This window comes from Macaca nemestrina, chromosome 8, assembly GCF_043159975.1.
Source record: "Macaca nemestrina isolate mMacNem1 chromosome 8, mMacNem.hap1, whole genome shotgun sequence".
Taxonomy (NCBI): Eukaryota; Metazoa; Chordata; class Mammalia; order Primates; family Cercopithecidae; genus Macaca; species Macaca nemestrina.
Genome location: NC_092132.1, coordinates 132,107,629 through 132,131,807, shown reverse-complemented (window position 1 = coordinate 132,131,807; position 24,179 = coordinate 132,107,629). Strand labels below are relative to the sequence as shown.

Genomic DNA, 24,179 nt, shown 5'->3' with positions numbered 1-24,179 from the left:
AGCTGGGACTGCAGGCCTGCGCCACCACGCCCAGCTAATTTTTATATTTTTAGTAGAGACAGGGTTTCACCATGTTGGTGAGGCTGGTCTCGAACTCCTGATCTGGTGAACCACTGCACCCGGCCCTGTTAATTTTCTTTGTCAACCAACCTGATCTATATCTCCATCACTGAATTGCCCTGGACTTACAAGATTAAGCAAGGAATTGCAGCTGTGTTGTTTCTTGCTTCTTTCCCAGTTCCCTGAGATGAATGAGGTCTGTCAAGAGGATGAAAGGAAGGGCAGCATCTTGATTCCGTTTGTCATCCAGAACCTGGGCCTCCTGACTGGATTCACCATCATGGTGGTCCTCACCATGTATTCAGGACAGATCCAGATTGGGTAGGGCCCTGCCAAGAGCCTGTAGGACTGGAAGTCGGGCCCTGGGCTGCCCGATCGCCAGCCGGAGGACTCACCATCCACAATGCACCACGGAAGAGACCGTTCTATGAAAAACTGACACAGACCGTATTCCTGCGTTCAAATGTCAGCCATTTGTAAAATGCTCTATCCTAGGAATAAGCTGCTCTGGTAACCAGTCTCTCGCTAGTGCCTCTTGCCCTCTTCTCACCTTTTCTCTCAGTGACTCTGGAACCTGAATCTAGCTTACAAGACAAGCCTGACATTTTTCTCTGATTACCTTGGCCTCCTCTTGGAACCAGTGCTGCCAGGTTTTGAATCCTTTACCCAACAATGCAAAACTAGAGCGAGCCAGTGGTTAGAACTTGGCTAGAAATATCAAGAGTTGATTCCATAGTGTAGGGCCCATGACTCTCACTGGGCACCTTGGACCTCCAGCTGGCCAACAGAAGAGACAGGAGACAGGAAGCCTTCCCATTTGTTCAAAGTCTGTTTAATTGCCTATTACTTCTTTCAAAGAGAACCTGAAGTCAGAACATAGGAGCAGGGTGAGAGGCGAGGCAGGGTTCATCCTGAATGGGAGAGGAAGTCGAACCGCTGTTGTGTGTCTTGTCAGGATGCTCACTTGTTCCTACTGAGATGCTGGGTATTGATTTTGTAACAGCACCTGGTGTTTCATGGCTGTCCAAGTGAGCTAACGTGGCGGTGTGGCTGCCTGGACCCCCTCTTTCAGGTGAACAACTGACAGAATGGAGGCTCAGGCTGTCTGCAAGAAAACAGTTGGTTTGGCTGTGATTTTTACCTCCTCTTCCCCACTGCCATCTTCTAAGAGACTTTGTAGCTGCCTCCCTAGAAGCACATTCTGAGCACATTTGAGACCTGTGTGTTAGAGGGGAGACTGCACAAACTATCCTCCCCGCTAGTTGAGACGTCTGCAGAGTGGCAAGCTGAGTTGTAGAACTGGGGTGCCATTTATGCTCTACTTAGACAAGGATAATCAGAAATGGAATCAGTGCAGGCAAAATTTAGGATTTACTGCTTCCATAAATCAAAGCATGACTAATAGGGGGTCTCTGAAACATAAGGTCACAAACTTCACTTAGGGCATCACAGATGTTTGCTGAATGGCGGGCCTAATGATTCTGTTGCAGATGGGTTTTCAATGACCCGTCTAGGTTACTGCTTCCTTGCAAAAAAGTTGAATCCTGTATTGAATTGAATATGAATTGCTCTAACTCTCTCCAGAAAATGGATGGAGATACTTGTCTGCAAAACTGTCGGCCAGCCTCAGGCACTGTGGAGCCCTTGCCTCCGAGCTCTGGCTTCAAGGGGAGCTCATCTCCAGGTTCACTAGGTGAATTGATTTATTATTATCATATTGATAATGTGAGATTCTTTAGCCACTTTGGGGAGCCTGTCTCTCCAGAAGCCTTTCTTAGTGGTGCCCACAGTTGGAGCCCAGGGGCCATGTTTGCAAACTGATTCATGTGCATGGCTGACAGGAGTACTGGTTCACTACCAATGCCTGAGCTTTTCTCTTACATAGAAAAACTGTCCACTCTCAGTAATCACAAGCAGCATCCATTTTGTTTTCTCTTCTTGGGAGACATCTCCCAAACCAGGAATATTCTTGAAAAGAACATGAGCAGGAAAACTGCTGGTGATTCTTTTTTTTAGTTTTGTTTTTATCTTGCCTGTTGGCTTCGGTACATTTGAGAATACGCTGAAGAGGGAGAATTTCAGTGATGGAGATTCTAGATTAAATATCAGGACTGATTTCCTGGTAAGATTATGGTCCAGTTTTACCAAAGAACCAATTCCTTGAATGTCGGAATCTAACTTTTTATATTGTCATTATTATTGTTGTTTTAAAATGGTTCTTCGTCTTTTCTGTTTTATTCTTCTCAAGCTGCTTTCAGGAGCTAGCAGAAAATAACTCAAAGTTGAAGACTCTGGAAGATTTTGCTTTAACCTAACTTGCATTGATGTATTAAATTTATAATTTTAGCATTCCCAATAGATCCTGTCATTCCTTAAACATAATACCCTTTGTCTTGGAGTAGAATATAGAGTTAGTGGATTTCTAGTTTAGGAGAGGAGCTCAAAACTATAATGTTTAACAAGTTGAAATATGAAATAGGGGTTTTTTTTCCCTTTTTATGCACACCTATATTACCTTAAGGAATTTCCTTCCATAGACAGCTGCCTCAAAGGGAAATCCTCTTTAAACTGTCATTGGCGCAGAGGTCAGTCCTAGTCGGAGCTTGGGAGGGGTGCGCTCACATCGTCTGACTTGAGTTGCCACTGATTGTGGCAACAGCTTTGCCCCAAAAACTGGTGATTTCTTTCGATTTTTAGGTGTTGAATTTGCTGTTTCAAGCATTTGTACATATTAGAAGTCTAAGGAGTAGCAAGTCAGTGGGAGGACTTTTTCACCCCTGGCATTAGCAGCTTCAACCTTGTTTTCCACATGCACCAGCTCCTATTAATAAATTAGCAAGGAAAGTGTATGTCACGTGCAGGAACAGTGAGGCAGGGACAGGGGTTCTGCTCCTTCTCACCTCACCACTGGCGCGCAGCTTGCCCCTGTCTTTGCCCCCAAAGGTATTTTGTGTCTAGTGTCAAATGGGAGCGATTCTTCACTGGTCCTTAACCTTGGGTTTTAAAAAGGCGGCTTCCCTGTTTGGGTAGCGTAAGATCTGATTATAGTAAGTCCTCTTCCAAAGAGATGGCAATATGCTGGGCATCTGCTTCAAAAAAAAGTCTGATTTCTGCAAGAGAGGTTAGGATTTTATTGTTCATATTTCCCTTTACAGTTCTGCAATTCCATCACAGTATTTTTTTAAAATAACTCAGGTGTTATGAGAAGAAATTAGAAAGGAAAATTAACTTATGTGGACTGTAAATGTTTTATTTGTAAGATTCTATAAATAAAGCTATATTCTGTAATTGTTGAGAATCCCACGTGTGATCATTTGCAATAAATGTGGATGTAATGAAGGCTGTTGAACACAAGGTGGCGATGGTGTCTCACAAAGTTTTGTTTTTACCAGGTCTGGTTCATCATCATTTGGGATTTTAGAAGGAGCTGGTTTTTGGGTTTTGGTTTTTGGGTTTTTTTTTTGAGACAGAGTTTTGCTCTTGTCGCCCAGGCTGGAGTGCAGTGGTGTGATCTCGGGTAACTGCAACCTCCTCCTCCTGGGTTCAAGCAATTCTTCTGCCTCAGCCTCCCTATAGTAGCTGGGATTACAGGTGCCCGCCACCACTCCTGACTAAATTTTGTATTTTTAGTAGAGATGGGGTTTCACCATGTTCTCCAGGCTGGTCTCGAACTTCTGACCTCAGGTGATCAGCCCACCTTGGCCTCCCAAAGTTTTGGGATTACAGGCGTGAGTCATTGTGCCAGGCCAAGAAGGAAACTTTTATACTCTCTTTTCTTTTTTTGAGAAAGGGTCTCACTCTGTCACCCAGGCTGGAGTGCAGTGGCACGATCTCGGTTCATTACAACCTCCGCTTCCCGGGTTCAAGCAATTCTCATTCCTCAGCCTCCTAAGTAGCTGGGACTACAGGCATGCGGTACCATGCCCAGCTAATTTTTGAATTTTTAGTAGAGACGGGGTTGTGCCATGTTGGCCAGGCTGGTCTTAGAACTCCTGACTTCAGGTGATCAGCCTGCCTCGGCCTCCCAAGATGCTGGGATTACAGGCATAAGCCACCGTGCCTGGCCTATACTCACTTTAAACCTAATTGGTTTCTCTCTCTCTCTCTAGATATATCTATCTTCCTGTATAGATAGATAGATAACTCTGTATCTATATATATAGTTTTATATCTATCTAAAGAGAGAGAGTGAGTTTGAACTACCAGGCTCAAGCAATCTTACCACCTTAACCTTTTGAGTAGCTGGGACTAGAGGTGCCTACCACCATGACTGACTGATTTTAAAATTTTTTTTTTTTTTATAGAAACATCTTGCTATGTTGCCCAAGCTAGCCTTGAACTCTTGGCCTCCCAAAGTCTGGAATTATAGGCGCAAATCACCAAGCCTGGCCAAAATCGGTTAGTTTATCTCTTTCGGAGGCTGTGATCTCACTGTTGCATGATCAAAGAATTGTGGTGTTTCCAAGAAGACTTTTCTATCACCCTGTTTTATATAAACTTGAAACTTGTAATGTGTGCTTAGTTTGTTTCAGCCACATTTCTATATCTTACAGGGAAAAGTCCTCTGCCAATGAGACTTAAAATGCTAAAATTATTCTCCTTCCAATTTAGTTGTAGGGTCAGGGATCTGTTTTTCTTCAACAACAGAAATGACTAGTAAGATTTAAAAAAAAAGTTGGTTCAATCTTATGACTACCTCCATTAGAGATTTCCAAATGCCTGTTACTCCTTCCTTTGTTAAAACAAGAATAATATATGAAGTGGCTCGTGTTGGTCATTTAATTTGCATTACCTCACTACTACGCCATTTGCTGTCAAAATGACATTCACTCTGCCCTTCAGCTCCTGATACCTCGAGTCCTTTTCTGCCTGCAGTCCCTCCTGCCTTTCCAGGAGTCTGTCTCTGCATACCTCAGTTACAGGACTTGCATTGTAATTGCTATTCTTTGCATACCAAATTCCTTCTGGGTGGAGGCCGTATCTGGTTTCTTTCTGTGATGTCAGCACTGACCATATGGAAAGAATGAATGAAAAGACTAAATGAGCCAGGTGCAGTGGCTCACCGCTGTAATCCCAGCACTTTGGGGGGCCAAGGCAGGTGGATCACTTGAGGTCAGGAGTTTGAGACCATCCTGGCCAACATGGTGAAACCCCGTCTCTACTAAAAATACAAAAATTAGCCGGGCAAGGTGGTGTGCCCCCGTAAATCCAGTTACTCAAGAGGCTGAGGCAGGAGAATCACTTGAACCCAGGAGGCAGAGTTTGCAGTGAGACGAGATCGTGCCACTGCACTCCAGCCTGGGCAACAGAGTGAGACTCCGTCTCAAAAAAAAAAAAAAAAAAATAGACTAAATGAAATGTCTTGAAGTTCTGTGTTGGTGGAAATGCTCCTTTTCCATGGCGAGCAGTTCCTGTTGTGTCTTCCAGTCATCGGTGATGATTTCGCTTATGCTTTATTACTCAGTCCACCTTTATTTGGAAACGTTAAGTTTGAGAGAGGTGTACTTGTGGCCCGCGTAGAACAGAGCTAAGCAAACAAGCCATTAAGTAGATTAAAACCTTGACCTTAGCCATCTCTTTGTAATACTCTTAATCAGCTAAGCCATCTAGGACATTTTTGGTGGAAGGTGAAATAACTGAAATTCAAAAAATGCTATAATGAGTGTACTCTCCTATTTTGTTCCTTCTGTGCACTTTACCATTCAGTGATGCTTGGATTGAATTTGGGCAAAACCCACTTCAAGAAATAGCAATCACACTAAATGTGGACATGGTGTTTTTGATGTGTGGAAAAACAAAATGCTCATCTATTTGAAAGATTTTGTACTCGTCATGATCTAGGGTGAAATACCTAGACTTCTGAAGAGTGACAGGTTCAAATCCCAGCAGGGGCGAATCCCTTTCATCCTCTGGAATAAACAGAATTATATTGCATTCGTGATTGGTGGCTTTCAGCTGACCTTTTTTTTTTAATCGTGGGGAAAAAAATCAGTGGTTGGGAGCGATCCACGGGTCCTTTATCAGCCTTCGGCTAAGGATGCTAAGAACTGCCAGCCAAAAAACAGTTTTATATCTTTTCAGCAGATGTCTATTCTTTTTTTTTTTTTTTTTTTTTTTTTTGAGACGGAGTCTCGCTCTGTCGCCCAGGTTGGAGTGCAGTGGCCGGATCTCAGCTCACTGCAAGCTCCGCCTCCCAGGTTCACGCCATTCTCCTGCCTCAGCCTCCCGAGTAGCTGGGACTACAGGCGCCCACCACCTCGCCCGGCTAGTTTTTTTTGTATTTTTTAGTAAAGACGGGGTTTCACTGTGTTAGCCAGGATGGTCTCGATCTCCTGACCTCGTGATCCGCCCGTCTCGGCCTCCCGAAGTGCTGGGATTACAGGCTTGAGCCACCGCGCCCGGCCAGATGTCTATTCTTGCCCCATGCCTTGTCAGGTTGTTGGGTTTTTTTTGTTTTTGTTTTTGTTTTTTAATGAAGGAAGGGAGTTAACGGAGTATCCTTTATAACAGCAATCCTTTATCCTTTATAACAAAGTATCCTTGATCCAGCAGTGGGTCAGATTCCAAGATGGTAGCATCAATTATGGTTAAGGAATAACCCCAAAGTGTTCTGACCCTGGCAATCATAAGCCAAGAAGTTCTACTAGGTTGTAGATGTTTGTTTGTTTGTTTCAATTTTATTTTGAGACAGGGTCTTGCTCTGTCACCCAGGCTGGAGTGCAGTTGCACGATCATGGCTCACTGCAGCCTCAACCTCCCAGTCTCAAGTGATTCTCCCACGTCAGCTTTCCAATTAGCTGGGGGTACAGGCATGCGCCACCACACCTGGCTAATTTTGATTTTTAGTGGAAAAGAGGTCTTGCTAAGTTGCCCAGGCTGGTCTCGAACCCCAGGGCTCAAGCAATCCCCCTGTCTAGGCCTCCCAAAGTGCTGGGATGACAGGCGAGAGCCACCACACCCAGACTCTCTAGATGTTTTTCTACAACCAGTTTACTTACAGATCTGTGGAACACTGAGGTTCCCTAAGAACAAACTCAGGCAATAATCCACACAGGTTTTCACAAATGCATTCGTGTGACACAAAGCCATCAGGATCTCCCAGAGGAGGCTCCTGAACAAGTTTTTTTGATGAAGTAATTCTAAATGACACGCTCTTTTTTTTTTTATTTTGAGATGGAGTCTCACTGTTGCCCAGGCTGGAGTGCAGTGGCGCGATCTCAGCTCACTGCAATCTCTGCCTCCCAGGTTCAAGAGATTCTCGTCTCAGCCTCCCAAGTAGCTGGGATTTCAGGTATGTGTCGCCATGCACAGCTAATTTTTGTGTTTTTAGTAGAGATGGGGTTTCGCCATGTTGGCCAGGCTGGTCTCGAATTCCTGACCTCAGGTGATCCACTCACTACGGCCTCCCAAAGTGCTGGCATTACAGGTGTGAGCCACCGTGACCGGCCAATGTGCTCTCTTAAAATATGGTTTGTTGGGACTGGGCGCGGTGGCTCATGCCTGTAATCCCAGCACTTTGGGAGGCCAAGACAGGCGGATCACCTGAGGTTAGGAGTTTGAGACCAGCCTGGCCAACATGGAGAAACTGTCTCTACTAAAAATACAAAATTAGCCTGGCATGGTGGTACATGCCTGTAATCCCAGCAACTTGGGAGGCTGAGGCAGGAGAATCACTTGAACCCGGGAGGCGGAGGTTGCGGTGCGCTGAGATCACGCCATTGCACTCCAGCCTAGGCAACAGGAGAACAAGAGCAAAACTCTATCTCAAAAAGAAAAAAATATGGTTTGTCTTCCTGCATTTGGCTAACATTTTAAATGCATCAAAATCAAAGAATGACCCAAGCTAATTAATAGGACATTCACCCCAAAATTTGATGTCAACCTTTGGGTTTTAAGAAGAAAAACAACTAATTCAATAAAGGGAATCGTTTTCTTGCTTAAAATAAAGGATTAGGTCTTTAATTATAGATGCTAGTAAGGAAGAAAAAAAAAAACTCTTTGATCTTGAGTATGCTCCCAGAACAGGCGATTCTCTCAAGTGGCATGTTCTCTAACTTCTTGAGGTTTATAAAACAAGCTCTGTTGAAGCCATTGTCTGGTTTATTCTATAGATGTGGCCCTTGAAGTGAAATAGCTTAAGCTGCCAAATTCACACAATTTAAGCATTGTAGAGATTCTGCAAATACTGTAGAATTCTTTCCCCCTCTTGAAAATCAAGAGAACAGGAGAGAGAGATGGAATTTACATTTTTCTTTTCTGGGAAAGCTGATTTTACAAAAGGGATCATACTGATTTTTCAGTATACATGATTCAGTGAAATATTCTAACTAAAAGGGCAGGTAAAATCTAAACAGACTGGGTGTGGTGGCTCACACCTGCAATCCTGGTGCATTGGGAGGCTGAGACAGGAGGATTGCTTGAGGTCAGCATTTGAGACCAGCCTGGGCAACACTGAGACCTGTCTACAAAAATAAAAATCTGGCCTGGTGTGGTGGCTCACGCCTGTAATCCTAGCACTTTGGGAGGCCGAGGCAGGTGGATCACCTGAGGTCAGGAGTTTGACATCAGCCCAGCAAACAAGACAAAACCCTGTCTCTACTAAAATCACAAAAAGTAGCCAGGCTTGGTGGCAGGTGCCTATAATCCCAGCTATTCAGGAGGCTGAGGCAGAATCGCTTGAACCCGGGGCATGGAGGTTGCTGTGAGCCAAGATCATACCACTGCACTGCAGCCTGGGCAAAAGAGTAAAACTCTGTCTCTAAATAAATAAATAAGTCCGGGCACAGTGGCTCAAGCCTGTAATCCCAGCACTTTGGGAGGCCGAGACAGGCGGATCACCTGAGGTCAGGAGTTCGAGACCAGCCTGACCAACATGGGGAAGCCCCCATCTCTACTAAAAATACAAAATTAGCTGTGTGTGGTGGCGCATGCCTGTAATCCCAGTTACCTGAGAGGCTCAAGCGGGAGAATCGCTTGAACCCGGGAGGTGAAGGTTGCAGTGAGCTGAGATTGCACCACTGCACTCCAGCCTGGGCAACAAGAGTAAAACTCCGTCTCAAAAATAAAATAAATAAAATAAAAATCTAAACAGAGATCTCAATATCGTCTTTATTCGGCTTTAAGGTATATTCCTACAAATCTGTTTTTCTAATTATGCTCAACCAAGCTTAGTAGAAAATAATTTTGTGTTCCTCAGTTCATATGTTCTTTTTTTTGAGACTGAGTCTCACTCTTTTGCCTAGGCTGTTGTGTAGTGGTGTGATCTCGGCTCACTGCAACCTCTGCCTCCTGGGTTCAAGCGATTCTCCTGCCTCAGCCTCCCGAGTAGCTGGGACTACAGGTGTGTGCCACCACGCCCAGCTAATTTTTGTATTTTTAGTAGAGACGGTTTCACCATGTTGGCTAGGCTGGCCTCTATCTCTTGACCTTGTGATCTGCCCACCTCGGCCTCCCAAAGTGCTGCGATTACAGGCATGAGTCCCCATGCCTGGCCGGTTAGTATGTTCTCTCAATATTTTGTTTGAAATGGAGGCTGACTGCATGGAAGACTGCCTTGATCTAACTGATGATAATGTTTTTTCACTGAAAAACTTAAAGCAGCCTTGTAAACTAGTTTAAATGGGAGAATCCTTGGAAAAGTATTGATGTTTGGTAATTTTTGAGCAAACGAAGGTAAGAACCAATGCAAACCTACTTCCCCAGAGTTCTGGATTGTGTCTTTATCTTCAAAAAGAACACAGATTGGCTGGGCATGGTGGCTCATGCCTGTAATCCCAGCACTTTGGGAGGCCAAGGTAGGTGGATCATGAGGTCAGGAAATCGAAACCATCCTGGCTAACACAGTGAAACCCTGTCTCTACTAAAAATACAAAAAATTGGCTGGGCATGGTGGCAGGCACCTGTGGTCCCAGCTACTCAGGAGGCTGAGGCAGGAGAATGATGTGAACCCGGGAGGTGGAGCTTGCAGTGAGCTGAGATCGCGCCACTGCACTCCACTCTAGGTGACAGAGCCAGACTCCATCTCAAAAAAAAAAAAAAAAAAAAAAAAAAAAAAAAAAAAAAAAAAAAAGGCCGGGCGCAGTGGCTCACGCCTGTAATCCCAGCACTTTGGGAGGCCGAGAGGGGCGGATCACGAGGTCGGGAGATCAAGACCATCCTGGCTAACACGGTGAAACCGGTGAAACCCCGTCTCTACTAAAAATACAAAAAATTAGCCGGGCGTGGTGGGGGCACCTGTAGTCCCAGCTACTCGGGAGGCTGAGGCAGGAGAATGGCGGGAACCCGGGAGGCGGAGCTTGCAGTGAGCCGAGATCGCGCCACTGCACTCCAACCTGGGCGACAGAGCGAGACTCCATATATAAAAATAAAAATAAAAAAAATAAAAAAATAGGCCGGGCGCAGTGGCTCAAGCCTGTAATCCCAGCACTTTGGGAGGCCGAGACGGGTGGATCACGAGGTCAGGAGATCGAGACCATCCTGGCTAACATGGTGAAACCCCGTCTCTACTAAAAAAAATACAAAAAACTAGCCGGGCGAGGTGGCGGGCGCCTGTAGTCCCAGCTACTCGGGAGGCTGAGGCAGGAGGATGGCGTAAACCCGGGAGGTGGAGCTTGCAGTCAGCTGAGATTGGGCCACTGCACTCCAGCCTGGGCGACAGAGCGACACTCCGTCTCAAAAAAAATAAAAATAAAAATAAATTAAAAAATAAAAAAACCACAGGATTTTGCATCCATAAGAACGGATTTGTGTCAATTCCATCATTGACTATCTGTGTGATCTCTAACATGTTTAACCTCTCTGCATTTCAATAATTTTACAAAGTAGAAATTATAATTTTACACTGCCTACCTTATAAGGTAGGTATAAGCACAATGAGGACTAAATACGCAAAAGTGTTTTATAAATTAAAGCTTTGTACTTGTAGTAATTAACATTTTGTTCTTTGGATTCCTTTGAGAATCCTTTGAGAAAAATACATGATTGCTCATACACACTCATAGCATGTGTAAATCTACTCAAACCTTTAATTTCATTTATAATTGGGAGCAGCATGGGGACGGGAGGTAGACGAGAAGGAAATGATCTCTTGAAGCCCCTGTGCCCCAGGTGAAAAACTTCTGCTCCAGACAAGAGTAAGATGAAATCCATTCATTCAACAAATTGTTGAGCTCCAACTTTGCCAGGTATGGTATGACATAGCAGTGAACAAGACAAAGATGCTTCCCTTAAGGAGTGAGGGGAAATAAAAACCAAGTACTACAGATAAATTAACACAGGGTAGTGAGGTAGGGAATGCGCAGATAGGGATAGAGGTGGTCCAGGAAAGGGCTCTAACCAGGTGACATTTGAGTTGAGCTTTGTAACTGTAGAAGAATGTTCTAAGCCAAAGGGCCAGTCAATGCAAGAATGCTGAGACAGAAATAAGCTTCGTCTATTTGAGGCCAGTATGTGTGAACAGCAGAAACAAGGCCAGTCTGTCTGGACTGCAGCGGACATGGGGGAAGAAGTTTGGTCCCAGCTCAAAGTTGACAAGAGTCAGACCACTTCGGGAAAGGAGAAGACATTTATTTTTGTTTCTTTCAGAGATGGGGTCACGGGTCACTGCAGCTTCAAACTCCTGGACTCAAGAGATCCTCCCACCTCAGCCAGCCCGGCTAATTTAATTTTATTTTTAGAGACGGGGTCTCACTAAGTTGCCCAGTCTGGTCTCCAACTCCTCAAGTAATCCTGCTGCCTTGGCCTCCCAGAGTGCTGGGATTACAGGCGTGGGCCACCGCCCTTGGCCCTAATGAGGGTTTTCACCAGAGGAATGACAAATCAGTTTTATGCTTTAAGTTTAAAAAGATCTGCTGTATAGGAAAATAGACAGTAGGGGGAGGAAGTTGACAGGATATAGTGTGTGGAAAGGCGTCCCTGATTCTAAATTTTTGCCCCAAGCAACTTGAATGCCAGTGCTGTTTACCTTGGTATCTTACCTGTGGACCAATCAACTGTGTTACGTAGTGGTTGCCGCCATTTTCTCCTGTTCTGCAATGATGCAAACAACAGTCACAAGCAGGAAGTGACAGCAGCTTTGGGGCTCCTAATTCTTTTTTTTTTTTTCTTTTTCTTTTTGGAGACAGGGTCTGGCTCTGTCTGGAGTACAGTGGTGTGATCTCGGCTCACTGCAAACTCCACCTCCTGGGTTCAAGCCGTTCTCCTGTCTCAGCCTCCTAAATTGGGATTACAAGCCTGTGCCATCATACCCAGCTAATTGCTGTATTTTTAGTAGAAACAAGGTTTCACCATGTTGGCCAGGTTAGTCTTTAACTCCTGGCCTCAAGTGATCCACCCATCTCAGCCTCCCAAAGTGCTAGGATTACAGGGGCGAGCCGCCGCAGCCGGTCTGGGACTCCCAATTTAAAAAATTTTTTTTTGTTTGAGATGGAGTCTTGCTCTGTTTCCCAGGCTGGTGTGCAGTGGCGCAATCTCTGCTGACTGCAAGCTCCGCCTCCTGGATTCACACCATTCTCCTGCCTCAGCCTCCCAAGTAGCTGGGACTACAGGCGCCCGCCACCACACCCGGCTAATTTGTTGTATTTTTAGTGGAGACGGGGTTTCACCCTGTTAGCCAGGATGGTCTCGATCTCCTGACCTCGTGATCCGCCCGCCTCGGCCTCCCAAAGTGCTGGGATTACAGGCGTGAGCCACTGCGCCTGGACTGGGACTGCCAATTCTTATCACAGTTTTCATAAGGGATTCTGCTGGGAAGACCAAAGGGATGATGTGCCATTAAGGGGTTTGCCCACCCAATGCCTGTAAAAAGAAGTCGGGGAGAAAAGAAGGGTTTGTGCACTACCCAAACAGTGGCCTGAATATCAACCTGTAAATCTATATTTACCAGTTAGCAGAAATTTCATTAGCATTTTTTTACGTGTATCCAAAGAGATTACTAATTGATATCAGGCTATTATTGGTAGGATGTTGCTTTGGGCCATGTTTTGCTAATTATAAAAAATTACATATTTTATCTGGACTTGGGTTTTCTTTTTCTTTTTGAGACAGTTTCACTCTGTTGCCCAGGCTGGAGTGCAGTGGCATGATCTCGCCTCACTGCAACCTCCGCCTCCTGGGTTCAAACAATTCTCCTGCCTCAGCCTCCTGAGCAGCTGGGACTACAGGTGCATGCCACCACACCCAGCTAATTTTTTGTACTTTTAGTAGAGATGTAGTTTCACTGTGTTAGCCAGGATGGTCTCTGTCACCTGACCTCATGATCCACCAGCCTCAGCCTCCCAAAGTGCTGGGATTACAGGCGTGAGCCACTTTGCCCAGCCGACTTGGTCATCTTTTTAGATCACAAGACTGTGGGAGGGACAGGTCATTCCAAAGTAATTTAATCAAAACTAAATGCACTCATGGATATAAATTAAAATATATGATAAAATATAAATATGATATAGTACATTATAAATAATTTATGTAGTTTTTTGAGACGGAGTTTCACTCTTTGTTGCCCAGGCTGGAGTACAATGGTGCAATCTCGGCTCACCGCAACCTCCTCCTCCCAGGTTCAAGCGATTCTCCTGCCTCAGCCTCCCCAGTAGCTGGAATTAACAGGTGTGTGCCACCACACCTGGCTAATTTTGTATTTTTAGTAGAGATGAGGTTTCTCCATGTTGGTCAGGCTCGTCTCAAACTCCTGACCTCAGGTGACCTGCCCGCCTCAGCCTCCCAAAGTGCTGGGATTACAGGGGTGAGCCACCATGCCTGGCCTATGTAGTGCTTTTTATATAAAATTGCAGATTATACATTATAAAATACCTTTTGTTCTGCGTAGCTATTTTAGAAATGCTCATTTTACTCTAGTTTTTAAAATATTCTACAGTTCTCTTACCTGCATTTAACACAGAAGCTTAACATTTAATGGCTTCATATAAATAGAAACTGAAGCCAGGTTACTTTCACACAACAGTGGAAACAAGGATTCCCTGTGCTTTTGTTAAATTAAAAGTGTTCATAATTATGTCTCAGAGGAGCTGGTCATTAATTAAGGTTTAGGAAGTACTTAGGGAGTTTCATGAGGAAATACACCAAAGCTCACAAGCCCTGTAAGAAGGAAACCCAGATTTGAAGAAATGTGTAGAAATGATAGTTAAACATGAATCTTGGTTATTTAAAATATTTATGTCTTCTGACCAATGCAGAAAGTAAAAAAAAAAAAAAAGTGGGGGGATGCTAAATTCACCAAGTGGACATCTGGCCAGGTGGAGAGGTCCACCGGCTGAATGAATTGGGATCTCCAATGATTGTTGGGAATTGTTAATGTCTAAAAACACCACCACACCAGCAGTGAACTTAAATTTTATTTGTTAGGGAAAACAGTTGTTTGGGAAGGGAGCTCAATTAGAGTTTTCTTCTTTTTAAATTTTCTTTTTTTTTCTTTATTTTTTTTTTGAGACGGAGTCTCGCTCTGTCGCCCATGCTGGAGTACAGTGGCCCAGTCTCGGCTCACTGCAAGCTCTGCCTCCTGGGTTGACGCCATTCTCCTGCCTCAGCTTCCCATGTAGCTGGGACTACAGGCGCCCGCCACCACGCCCAACTAATTCTTTGTACTTTTAGTAGAGACAGGGTTTCACCGTGTTAGCCAGGATGGTCTCGATCTCCTTATCTCATGATCCACCCGCCTCGGCCTCCCAAAGTGCTGGGATTACAAGCATGAGCCACCGCGCCCGGCCTCTTTTTAAATTTTCATGGAGTGGCTCTAGATGTTTTTTGTTTTAATCAGAGAAGACATTGAGAAAGCAAATGAATGTTTAACTCTATTGGAAGTAGGACTTTAAAAGAAAAGAGCAGCCGGCACAGTGGCTCATGCCTCTAATCCCAACACTTTGTGAGGCCAAGGTGGGAGGATCACTTTAGTCCAGGAGTTCCAGACCAGAGTGGACAACATAGGAAGACCCCCATCTCTAAAAAAAAGAAAAAAATAGCTGGACATGGCAGTGGCATGCCTGTGGTCCCAGCTACTTGGGAGGCTGAGGTTGGAGGATTACTTGAGCCAAGGGAGATAGAGGCTGCAGTGAGCTATGATCATGCCACTGCACTCTGGCCTGGGCAATAGAGCAAGACCCTTTCTCAACAAATAAACATATAAATAAATAGGTGAAGACAAAGAAAAGTGCCTCCTTCTTTCTCTTTCTTTCTTTCTCTCTCTCTTTCTCTCTTTTCCCTCCCTCCCTTCTCTGTCTCTCTCTCTCTCTCTCTTTTTCTTTTAGAACAGGGTCTTGCTCTGCCACCCAGGCTGTAGTGTGGTGGTGTGATCATGGTTCACTTCAGCCTCAACTCCCTGGGTCCAAGTGATCCTCCTACCTCAGCCTCCTGAGTAGCTAGGACCACAGGTGTTCACCACCGTGCCTGGCATTTTTTTTTTTTTTTTTTTTTTTTTTGAGATAGAGTCTCGTTCTTGTTGCCCAGGCTGGAGTACAATGACATGATCTCAGCTCACTATAACCTCTAGCTCCCGGGTTCAAGTGATTCTCCTGTCTCAGCCTCCCATGTAGCTGGGATTACAGGCACCCACCACAATGCCCGGGCTAATTTTTTTTGTATTTTTTGGTAGAGACTGGGTTTTACCATGTTGGCCAGGTTGGTCTCGAACTCCTGACCTCAGGTGATACACCCACATCAGCCTCCCAAAGTGCTGGGATTACAGGCATGAACCATCGTGCTTGGCCACCCAGCTAATTAAAAAAAAATTGTTTTTATAAAGACGGGGTCTCCCTATGTCATTGCCCAGGCCGGTTTGGAACTCCTGGGCTCAAGTGATCCTTCTGCCTCAGCCACCCAAAGTGCTGGGATTACAGTCGTGAGTCACTGCACCTGGCCTTATTTTCACCTATTTATATAGCAATACTTTCTCACCATAGAATATTGGAAAGAAAAAAATATTTTTTTATTATACCACCAAGTGATGGCTGCTATTCACATTTTTTTCCTTGATAGATTATGCTCAGTGAGGGTATGAATTATGTCAGTTTTGGTTCGTTTCCATATCCCTAACACAGTGCCTGGCACACAGTCCACACCTAATTCATACTTGTTGAATGAGTATATTAATATTTTCTTGAGGTCTTTTATTTTTAAATAAATGGAGTCTTGCTATGTTGCCCAGGCTGGAGTGCAGTGGCTATTCACAGGCATGAAAATAGTGTAATATGACCTCAAACTCCTGGGCTCAATAGATCCTCCTGCCTCAGCCTCCCAAGTAGCTGGGACTACAGGTGAATACCACTATGCCTGGCCTAAGGCTTTTATTTTATGCTTTTCTTTTCTTTTTTTTTTTTTTTAGACAGGGTCACCAAGGCCGGAGTGCAGTGATGCGATCTCAGCTCACTGCAGCCTCGACCTCAGAGACCGCCCACCTCAGCCTTCCAAACGATCTGCCCATCTCAGCCTCCCAAGTAGCTGGGACCACAGACGCATGCCACCACACCCAGCAATTTTTTTTGTATTTTTTATAGAGATGGGTTTCATCATGTTGCCCAGGCTGGTCTCGATCTCCTGAGCTCAAGATCTTCCTGCCTTGGCCTCCAAAGTGCTGAGTTTACAGGCGTGAGCCACTGTGCCCAGCCACGTATTTGTTTTTGTTTTTTTAGATGGAGTTTCTCTTTGTTGCCCAGACTGGAGTGCAATGGTGCCATCTTGGCTCACTGCAACCTCTGCCTCCTGGGTTCAAGCGATTTTCCTGTCTAAGCCTGCCAAGTAACTGAGCCAGCCATGTTTGTTAATAAAAATGGAGACAATACTGTATATATATGGTTATATTTTAGCTTTTTCACTTTTCAGTGTCTCCTGAGGCTTTTCTCATGTCATCAAATATTTTTCTAATTTAAAATATGGTATTTCCTAACTGCATGATGTTCCATTCAATCATACTTCATATAACCATTTTTCCTATACAGATGAAATCATATAGTAGATACCATTTTGTGGCTTGCTTCTTCTGCTCAACGTAATGTATTTTAGAGATTCATTCATGTTGTTGCCTATATTAGTAATTATTTCTTTTTTATTAGCTGAATAGTATTCCATTCTATGGAATTTTACAATTACTATCTTAAAAAAAAGCAATGAATTGCTTATAGGTAGGAAGCTAGCGCTCTTTTCCACAGCACACATACTGAAATAGGGATGATACGGAGAAGATTAGCATGGCTCCTGTGCAAGGATGACGCACACATTTGTGACGCATTAAAAGAAAAAAAAAGAAGGAAACTGAGGGTCAGGGAAAGAAGTGAGAATTTACTTTTCTTGTACATACTTTTGCAGTATTTAATTTTTTTTTTTTTTTTTTTTGAGATAGAGTCTTGCTCTGTCGCCCAGGCTGGAGTGCAGTGGTGCGATCTTGGCTCACTGCAAGCTCCACCTCCCAGGTTCACGCCATTCTCCTGCCTCAGCCTCCCAAGTAGCTGGGACTACAGGCGCCCGCCACCACGCCTGGCTAATTTTTTGTATTTTTAGTAGAGACAGGGTTTCACCATGTTGGCCAGGATGGTCTCGATCTCCTGACCTCGTGATCCACCCGCCTCAGCCTCCCAAAGTGCTGGGATTACAGGCGTGAGCCACCGCGCCCGGCAATTTTTTCTTTTCTTTTCTTTTTTTTTTTTCTGGAGACAGAGTCTCACTTGCCCAGGCTGGAGTGCAGTGGTGCAATCTTAGCTCACCGCAACCTCCGCCTCCTGGTTTCAAGCAATTCTCCTGCCTCAGCCTCCTGAGTAGCTGGGACTACAGGTGTGCGCCACCACGCCTGGCTAATTTTTTGTAGTTTTAGCAGAGATGGGGTCTTACCATGTTGGCCAGGCTGGTCTCGAACTCCTGCCCTCAGGTAATCCACCCACCTCGGCCTCCCAAAGTGTTGGGATTACAGGCATGAGTATCATGCCTGGCCTTTAATTTTGTTAAATCATGGGCATGTGTTACTTTTGAAAAATATATTTAAAACATTAAAAAGAGAAAAATCCTGAGAGCAGAGCTGGGTTCAAATTGTACTTTCAACTACTTGTGTGACAGTGGGTAAGTGGCTTGATGCCTCTGGGCTCATTTCCCTCACCTGTAATATAATAATTCTGGTCCATATGAATCCTTGGTCTTTGGCCTCTTAGATACTCCAATTGGTCAGTTATCTTTTGAATCAAACTTTATCTACTGGGGCATACTAAATTATTGCATATAAGAAATAGAGGTGATTGGCCAGGTGCGGTGGCTCACGCCTGTAATCCCAGCACTTTGGGAAGCTGAGGTGGGCGGATCACGAGGTCAGGAGTTCAAGACTGGCCTGGCCAACATAGTGAAACCCCGTCTCTACTAAAAATACAAAAAAATTAGCCGGGCATGGTGGCGGACGCCTGTAATCCCAGCTACTTGGGAGGCTGAGGCAGGAGAATCACTTAAACCTGGGAAGTGGAGGTTGCAGTGAGTCAAGATTGTACCATTGCACTCCAGCCCAGGCGACAGTGCGAGACTCCATCACAAAAAAAAAAAAAAAAAAAGAAATGGAGGTGATTAGTGATTCATTATATCCACAAACACCTACTGAGCAACCACAATATAAATGGGCCATGCTAGAAACTGGAAATATAGGCTGGGTGCAGTAGCTCATGACTATAAATCCCAGCACTTTAGGAGGCAGGCCGATGTGGGTGGACTGTTTGAGGCCAGGAGTTCGAGACAGCCTGGGCAACATAGCAAGGCCCCATCTCTACCAAAAAGAAATTTAAAAAATTAGCTGGGCGTAGTGGTGTATGCCTGTAGTCCCAGCTACTCAGGAGGCTGAGGTGGGAGGATTGCTAGAGGCCAGGAGTTAGAGGCTGCAGTGAGCTATGACAGTGCCACTGCACTCTAACCTGGGCAACAGAGAAGATCCTGTCTCAAAATATATAAATAAATAACAATTTTTTTAAAAGAAGAAGCTGGATATAGTCTCTGCCTCAATAGTCTAGGTGGGGAAAACAGCCACATGTGAATAAATAATATCCACCATGCATTAGGTGGTTGATCTGTTTACAAAATGCTCCTGGTCCACAGAGGAAGGCTTTACCTCTACCCAGATGGACTAATGAAGGCTTCAGAGAGGTGATTATAACAGGGCTGGATCTTAGGCCATGGCTGAACTTGTGAGTCAAAGTAGAGAAGGACGGGCATTTCCAGGCTATAAGGATCAAATATCCAAAGGGGTGGAGCCCTGAACATATCCACCATATTCCAACCCCATGCCTCTGTACAGCTTTACCCTATCTAGAACACCTCCCTTCCTCCTTGCTCTTCGTATCCCATCCTTCCTTGGAGGGCCCTGGCCCTGAAAAAACATAGCAAATGGTTTCAAGTGGCCAGCCTGAAAGGTCTCATGGGGCTACAGACAGAGAGAAGCTATAGAGGTGAGTCAGGATCAGGCTGTGAAGGAGCTGTTGGGCCAGGTTTCAGGGTTTGAACTCGATCCCAAGGGCTCCAGGGAGTCACTGAAGGGAGATGAGAAGCAGCATCAATAGTCAGATTTTCTGTACAAAGTTGACTCTGGGCCGGGCATAGTGGCTCACACCTGTAATCCCAGTACTTTGGGAGGCTGAGGCAGGAGCATCGCTTGAGGCCAGGAGTTGGAGCCCAGCCTGGGCAACGTTGCAAGACTGAGTCTCTACAAAAAATTTTAAAAATTAGCTGGGTGTGGTGGTGTACACCTGTAGTCTCAGCTACTCAGGAGGCTAAGGTGGAAGGATTGCTTGAGCCTGGAAGGTTGAGGCTGCAGTGAGCTGTAATCATGCCACTGTATTCCAGCCTGGGGGACAGAGTCAGACTCTGTCTCAAAAAAAAAAAAAAGTTGATTCTGGGGTCAGTGTGGACAATGGATTAAGAGGTCAAGACCAAAGACTCAGGGACCAATTAGGAGGCTGATGCAGCGGAGCCCCTATTCACTCCCAGCCTTTATGCCCTGAGAATAGCTGATTCTATTATTGAATCAGTTGAGATGGATTCCCGTAGAGAGCAAGACACGTTCCCTATGTCCGCCCCAAACAACCCAAAGTCTTTTGAAACCTCTACCAGGATAGGAAAGCAAGGCAATGCGATGGGTGAAGGTTTCTGGTGGTCTCAGCTTATACAGATCAAAGCCTTTCCAACCTGGTTTCCTCCGGGAGAAATCCATGGATCTAACGCCCTTTTCCAAACACAGAGATAGAAAGTGACGGGAACTATTAGGAGCAGTGCTGGACAGGAGGGCTGCAATCCCAGCTATCAGGAGGCTGAGACAGGGAGAACTGCTTGAACCTGGGAGGTGGAGGTTGCAGTGAAACTAGATTGTGCCACTGCACTCCAGCCTGAGCAGCCTGGGCGACAGAGTGAGACTCTGTCTCAATAAAAAATAAATAAAAAATAAAATTAAAGAAAACATTGTAAACCAATGTGAAGGGACGTATTATTCAATAATAGTAATGGAAAAATTAACCGACTACTGTATTTTGGGGCCATCTCATAACATCCAAATAAAATGAACCTTGTTTAATGTGTTCCGGCAGTTCAGTCTGTTCTCACAGTAAGCTCTGGAGCCTGAGTTGTACCACAAAGTTATTCTTACCTTGAGGCAAACTTAGTCTGACCTGGAGGCCGTGATAGCCACTGCTCCTAGGACTGGGGAAGGGATGGTCATAACTCCTTAGGGGAGGGGGCTCCCATTCAACCTAAGGCAATTCTCTGGAGAAGGGGCAGCAATGAACTATCAGCCACCAGCCCTCAAGAAACAGGCAGAGTACGGTAGCTCATGCCTATAATCCCAGTACTTTGAGAGGCCAACGCAGGAGCATCACTTGAGCCCAGCAGTTCAAGGCTTCAGTGGGCTATGATGGCACCACTTCACTCCAGCCTGGGCAACACAGCAAGACCTCATCTCTCTCTCTCTCTAAAAAAAAAAAAAAAAAAAAAAAGCAGCAACCAGAAGATGGTTATCCCTCATGGTGAAGGGTATCTGGGCAGAGCATCCCAGCCTCTGCTACAGGGAGGGCCTATTAATATTATTATAATCCCCACGTTACAAAAGAGGAAAGCAAGGCCTGAGAAGTGAAGGAACTTACCCGTGCCCACAGCTGGAAGTGATGGTATCAAGGTCTGTTTGGTGTCACTGGTTGTTGTGGGAAGACTAAGCAGCTATTGAAACAGAGGACCAGCAAGCTACTTGGAGAAAGGCAGAGATACTGAGTGAATCTCCTTAGAAAGGGGCGGGGAAGGCTGAGGTGGGCAGATCACGAGGTCAGGAAATCGAGACCATCCTGGCCAACATGGTGAAACCCAATCTCTACTAAAAATACTAAAAATACAAAAAAATTAGCTGGGTGTGGTGGCACACGACTGTAGTCCCAGCTACTCGGGAGGTTGAAGCAGGAGAATCACTTGAACCCTGGAGGCGGAGGTTGCAGTGAGCTGAGATCACGCCACTACACTCTGTTTTTGAGACTCTGTCTCAAAAACCCAAAAACAAAAAAACGGGGGGTGGGGATGCGAAGGGACAGGGCTGCAGGTTGCTTACAATTACTTTGCTAAAGCCAAGCTACAGAATAACATCTGGATTCTGTAAATTCATGTATACCATGCTTGAGGACTCAATGCCCCATATTCCACGCGGTGCTGTAGAAGAAGTTCAGGTACTGCATGTCTCTTGATGATGATGGTGTTCACTAGGCCTCCGACCAGCTGTGTGACTTTGGGCAAGTTTCTTCACATCTCTGTGCCTCAGTTTCCTTATCTGTAAAATGGGGATAATCATATAAATCAGGTTGGTGTGAGGATTGAATGAGTTAGTATTTGTGGGTTTTTTTGGTTTTGTTTTTGAGATAGATGGAGTGTGTATCTGTGCCCAGGTTGAAGTGCAGTGGCACCATCTCAGCTCACTGCAACCTCTGCCTCCCGGGTTCGAGCGATTCTCCTGCCTCAGCGTTCCGAGTAGATGGGACTACAGGCGCCCACCATCACGCCCAGCTAATTTTTGTATTTTTAGCAGAGATGGGTTTTCGCCATGTTGGCCAGCCTGGTCTTGAACTCCTGACCTCAGGTGATTCGCCCACCTCAGCCTTCCAAAGTGCTGGGATTACATGCATTGGCCACTGTGCGTGGCCCGCAACGTTTTCTTTTTCTTTTCTTTTTTTTTTTTTTCTTTTGGAGATAGTCTCGCTCTGTCACCCAGGCTGGAGTGCCCGGGCGTAATCTTGGCTCACTGGAACCTCCGCCTCCCGGATTCAAGCGATTCTTCTGCCTCAGCCTCCGGAGTAGCTGGGATTACAGGCGTGTGCCACCACACTCGGCTAATTTTTGTATTTTTAGTAGAGACGGGGTTTCACCACATTGACCAGGCTGTTTTCAAACCCCTGACTTCAGGTGATCCACCCACCTTGGCCTCCCAAAATGCTGGGATTACAGGCGTGAGCCACCTTGCCCGGCCCGCAATGCTTTATTAAACTTTTTATTTTTAGCTATCCTGTTGAGGTTCTTCCAGATGAATTTTAGCCTCTGACCCAGAGGTATGATTTCATAGGCGTGGAGTTCTGGTTACTTCTTAAATGAAGAACTTCCTCAGGATATCTGAACAATTCTCTTGGGTGGAAGCCTCAAGGACCATGAAAACAAAACCAAATTCTATTCGGCCCCTAAAGTCCTCTTGCCTCCTGCGGTTACTATCAAAGAGCTATGGTCAAAATTCCAAGGGATAATTCAGGGTCTGATTCCACTATCTATCCCCAGACCGCCTATACATAAATCTATTATTATTGGAGATTTACCATTAATCCTATAACATTTTAGGAGCTGTCCAGTATAATTTTCTGAAAGCCCAATAAGGTAGCTGCACGTAGTTCCTGAACGCTTGAAACGTGAACAGAATTAATTTAAATTTACATAGCTACATGTGACTACTCATTGGTCACTGCAGTAATTGTTAAGACTGGTTTTGCCTGTAACTTGCATGTTTTATTGGACATCAGTTTCAATATTTTATTTGCATTGCTAAAAGTCAAAATCCTTGACTTTGCCAGTTACTCAGTGAGAGGACGGTTGGAGCCAGTTTCTGTTCTAGGCTTACAGTTTTAAGGGCAGATAAAGGTCAGTTTTTAACCTCGAGATGAACAGACTGTTAACTTTCTACGGACTTGCCCATGGGGTTCCACAGTGAGCCTGGGCCGGGGGAAGAAAAAAGGGGCTTCTAGCTGGGGAGTGATACACAGGGCACAGGAGGAGGTCCGGCCCTGGGGTCCCAGGAGCAGGGAGCTCCCCTCTCTTAGATGTGGAAAGTGAGGAAGGAGCAGGGCCTTGCTCAGAAACCGAGCTCCCCAATCCCCCACCGCCCTAGCTACTGGACTGGAACTAGGATGGACACGAATGTCTTTCTCACTGTACTGACTGCACTCAACACGCGGGAAAGATAAAGCGAGGGGATTTAAATGTGTGGGTTTGCTGAATGACCCACAAAAGCTGAAGGAGCGCGGCCGGACTTATCACACTACTTGAGACAAAGCGGGTGGGAGACCCAGAGGTGAGGAGGGAGGCCTGGGAGGTCAGGGGCTCTCTGCGAGGCGGTCCCAGGAGGCGGCGCAGAGCGGCCGCGAGGCCGCAGGGCCGGGTCGCAAAATGGCCGCGGCCGGGCGGGCCTCCCGCGCTGGCCACGCGGGCGGGTTTCAGGTGTTCCCGGCCTGGGCAGGGGCGGGCAGGAGAGAAGGGACCGGCTGCGAGGAGGGCTGGCTGAGGAGAAGCGAAAATGGGCTGTTAGGAAGAGGGACCCGGAGCCGGAGAAGCCGAGAAGAGCGCGTGCGCCGAGGCCTACGGCCTCCCGGGAAGGCGGAAGCGTGGGGAGGGCGGTGCTCTGGGCGGGAGGCCGGGCCGGGTCGGCTTGGACAGCGGGGCCGCGCGTGGGGCCTCGGCGCGCCGACGGCGGCGCGCGGGGCCGCTGGGAAGTTGTGAGAGCGGCGCGCGGGGGCGCGCTTGCGCGCACGAGGGCCCGGGCCGCGAGCAGCCGCGGCCGCCCCGGTCGCCACCCTTAGCAGCGGTCGCGGTCGCTGCCGAAGCTGTGTTCCCCGCCTTAGCCGCTGGCGCCTCCCAAGAGAGCGGCCGGT

The 24,179-nt window shown here is 46.0% G+C and overlaps 1 protein-coding gene, 1 long non-coding RNA gene and 1 other non-coding gene across 12 annotated transcripts in view; 2 read left to right on the top strand and 1 right to left on the bottom strand.

Moving 5' to 3' along the window:
• The window catches only part of LOC105482151 (solute carrier family 39 member 14), a 57,213-nt gene extending 53,865 nt beyond the window's left edge, over positions 1 to 3,348 (top strand). For 5 of the 6 annotated variants that reach the window (XM_071068508.1, XM_071068511.1, XM_071068510.1 and 2 more), the window contains exon 9: positions 239 to 3,348. In XM_071068508.1, coding sequence (XP_070924609.1) covers positions 239 to 385 — 147 coding nt within the window. In that variant the 3' untranslated portion in view covers positions 386 to 3,348. The remainder of the gene's footprint in view (positions 1 to 238) is intronic. The other variant, XM_071068507.1, reaches the window with a different exon arrangement.
• Positions 3,349 to 10,952: 7,604 nt separating this feature from the next.
• On the bottom strand, positions 10,953 to 24,142 carry LOC105482082 (uncharacterized). Of its 5 annotated transcripts, none has more exons than XR_011607164.1 (5): positions 22,854 to 23,759; positions 21,668 to 21,823; positions 21,156 to 21,255; positions 12,036 to 12,087; positions 10,953 to 11,284 (listed from the first exon to the last, which is right to left on the bottom strand). It is a non-coding gene; the product is annotated as an uncharacterized lncRNA (long non-coding RNA). The 5 variants fall into 5 exon arrangements; XR_011607162.1 differs by having other exon boundaries at positions 10,963 to 11,284; positions 21,156 to 21,252; XR_003018101.2 differs by having other exon boundaries at positions 10,964 to 11,284; positions 21,156 to 21,252; positions 23,537 to 23,759.
• Positions 17,195 to 17,301, top strand: LOC112426713 (U6 spliceosomal RNA). Its single transcript, XR_003018120.1, has one exon. It is a non-coding gene; the product is annotated as a U6 spliceosomal RNA (small nuclear RNA).
• Positions 24,143 to 24,179: the final 37 nt, after the last annotated feature.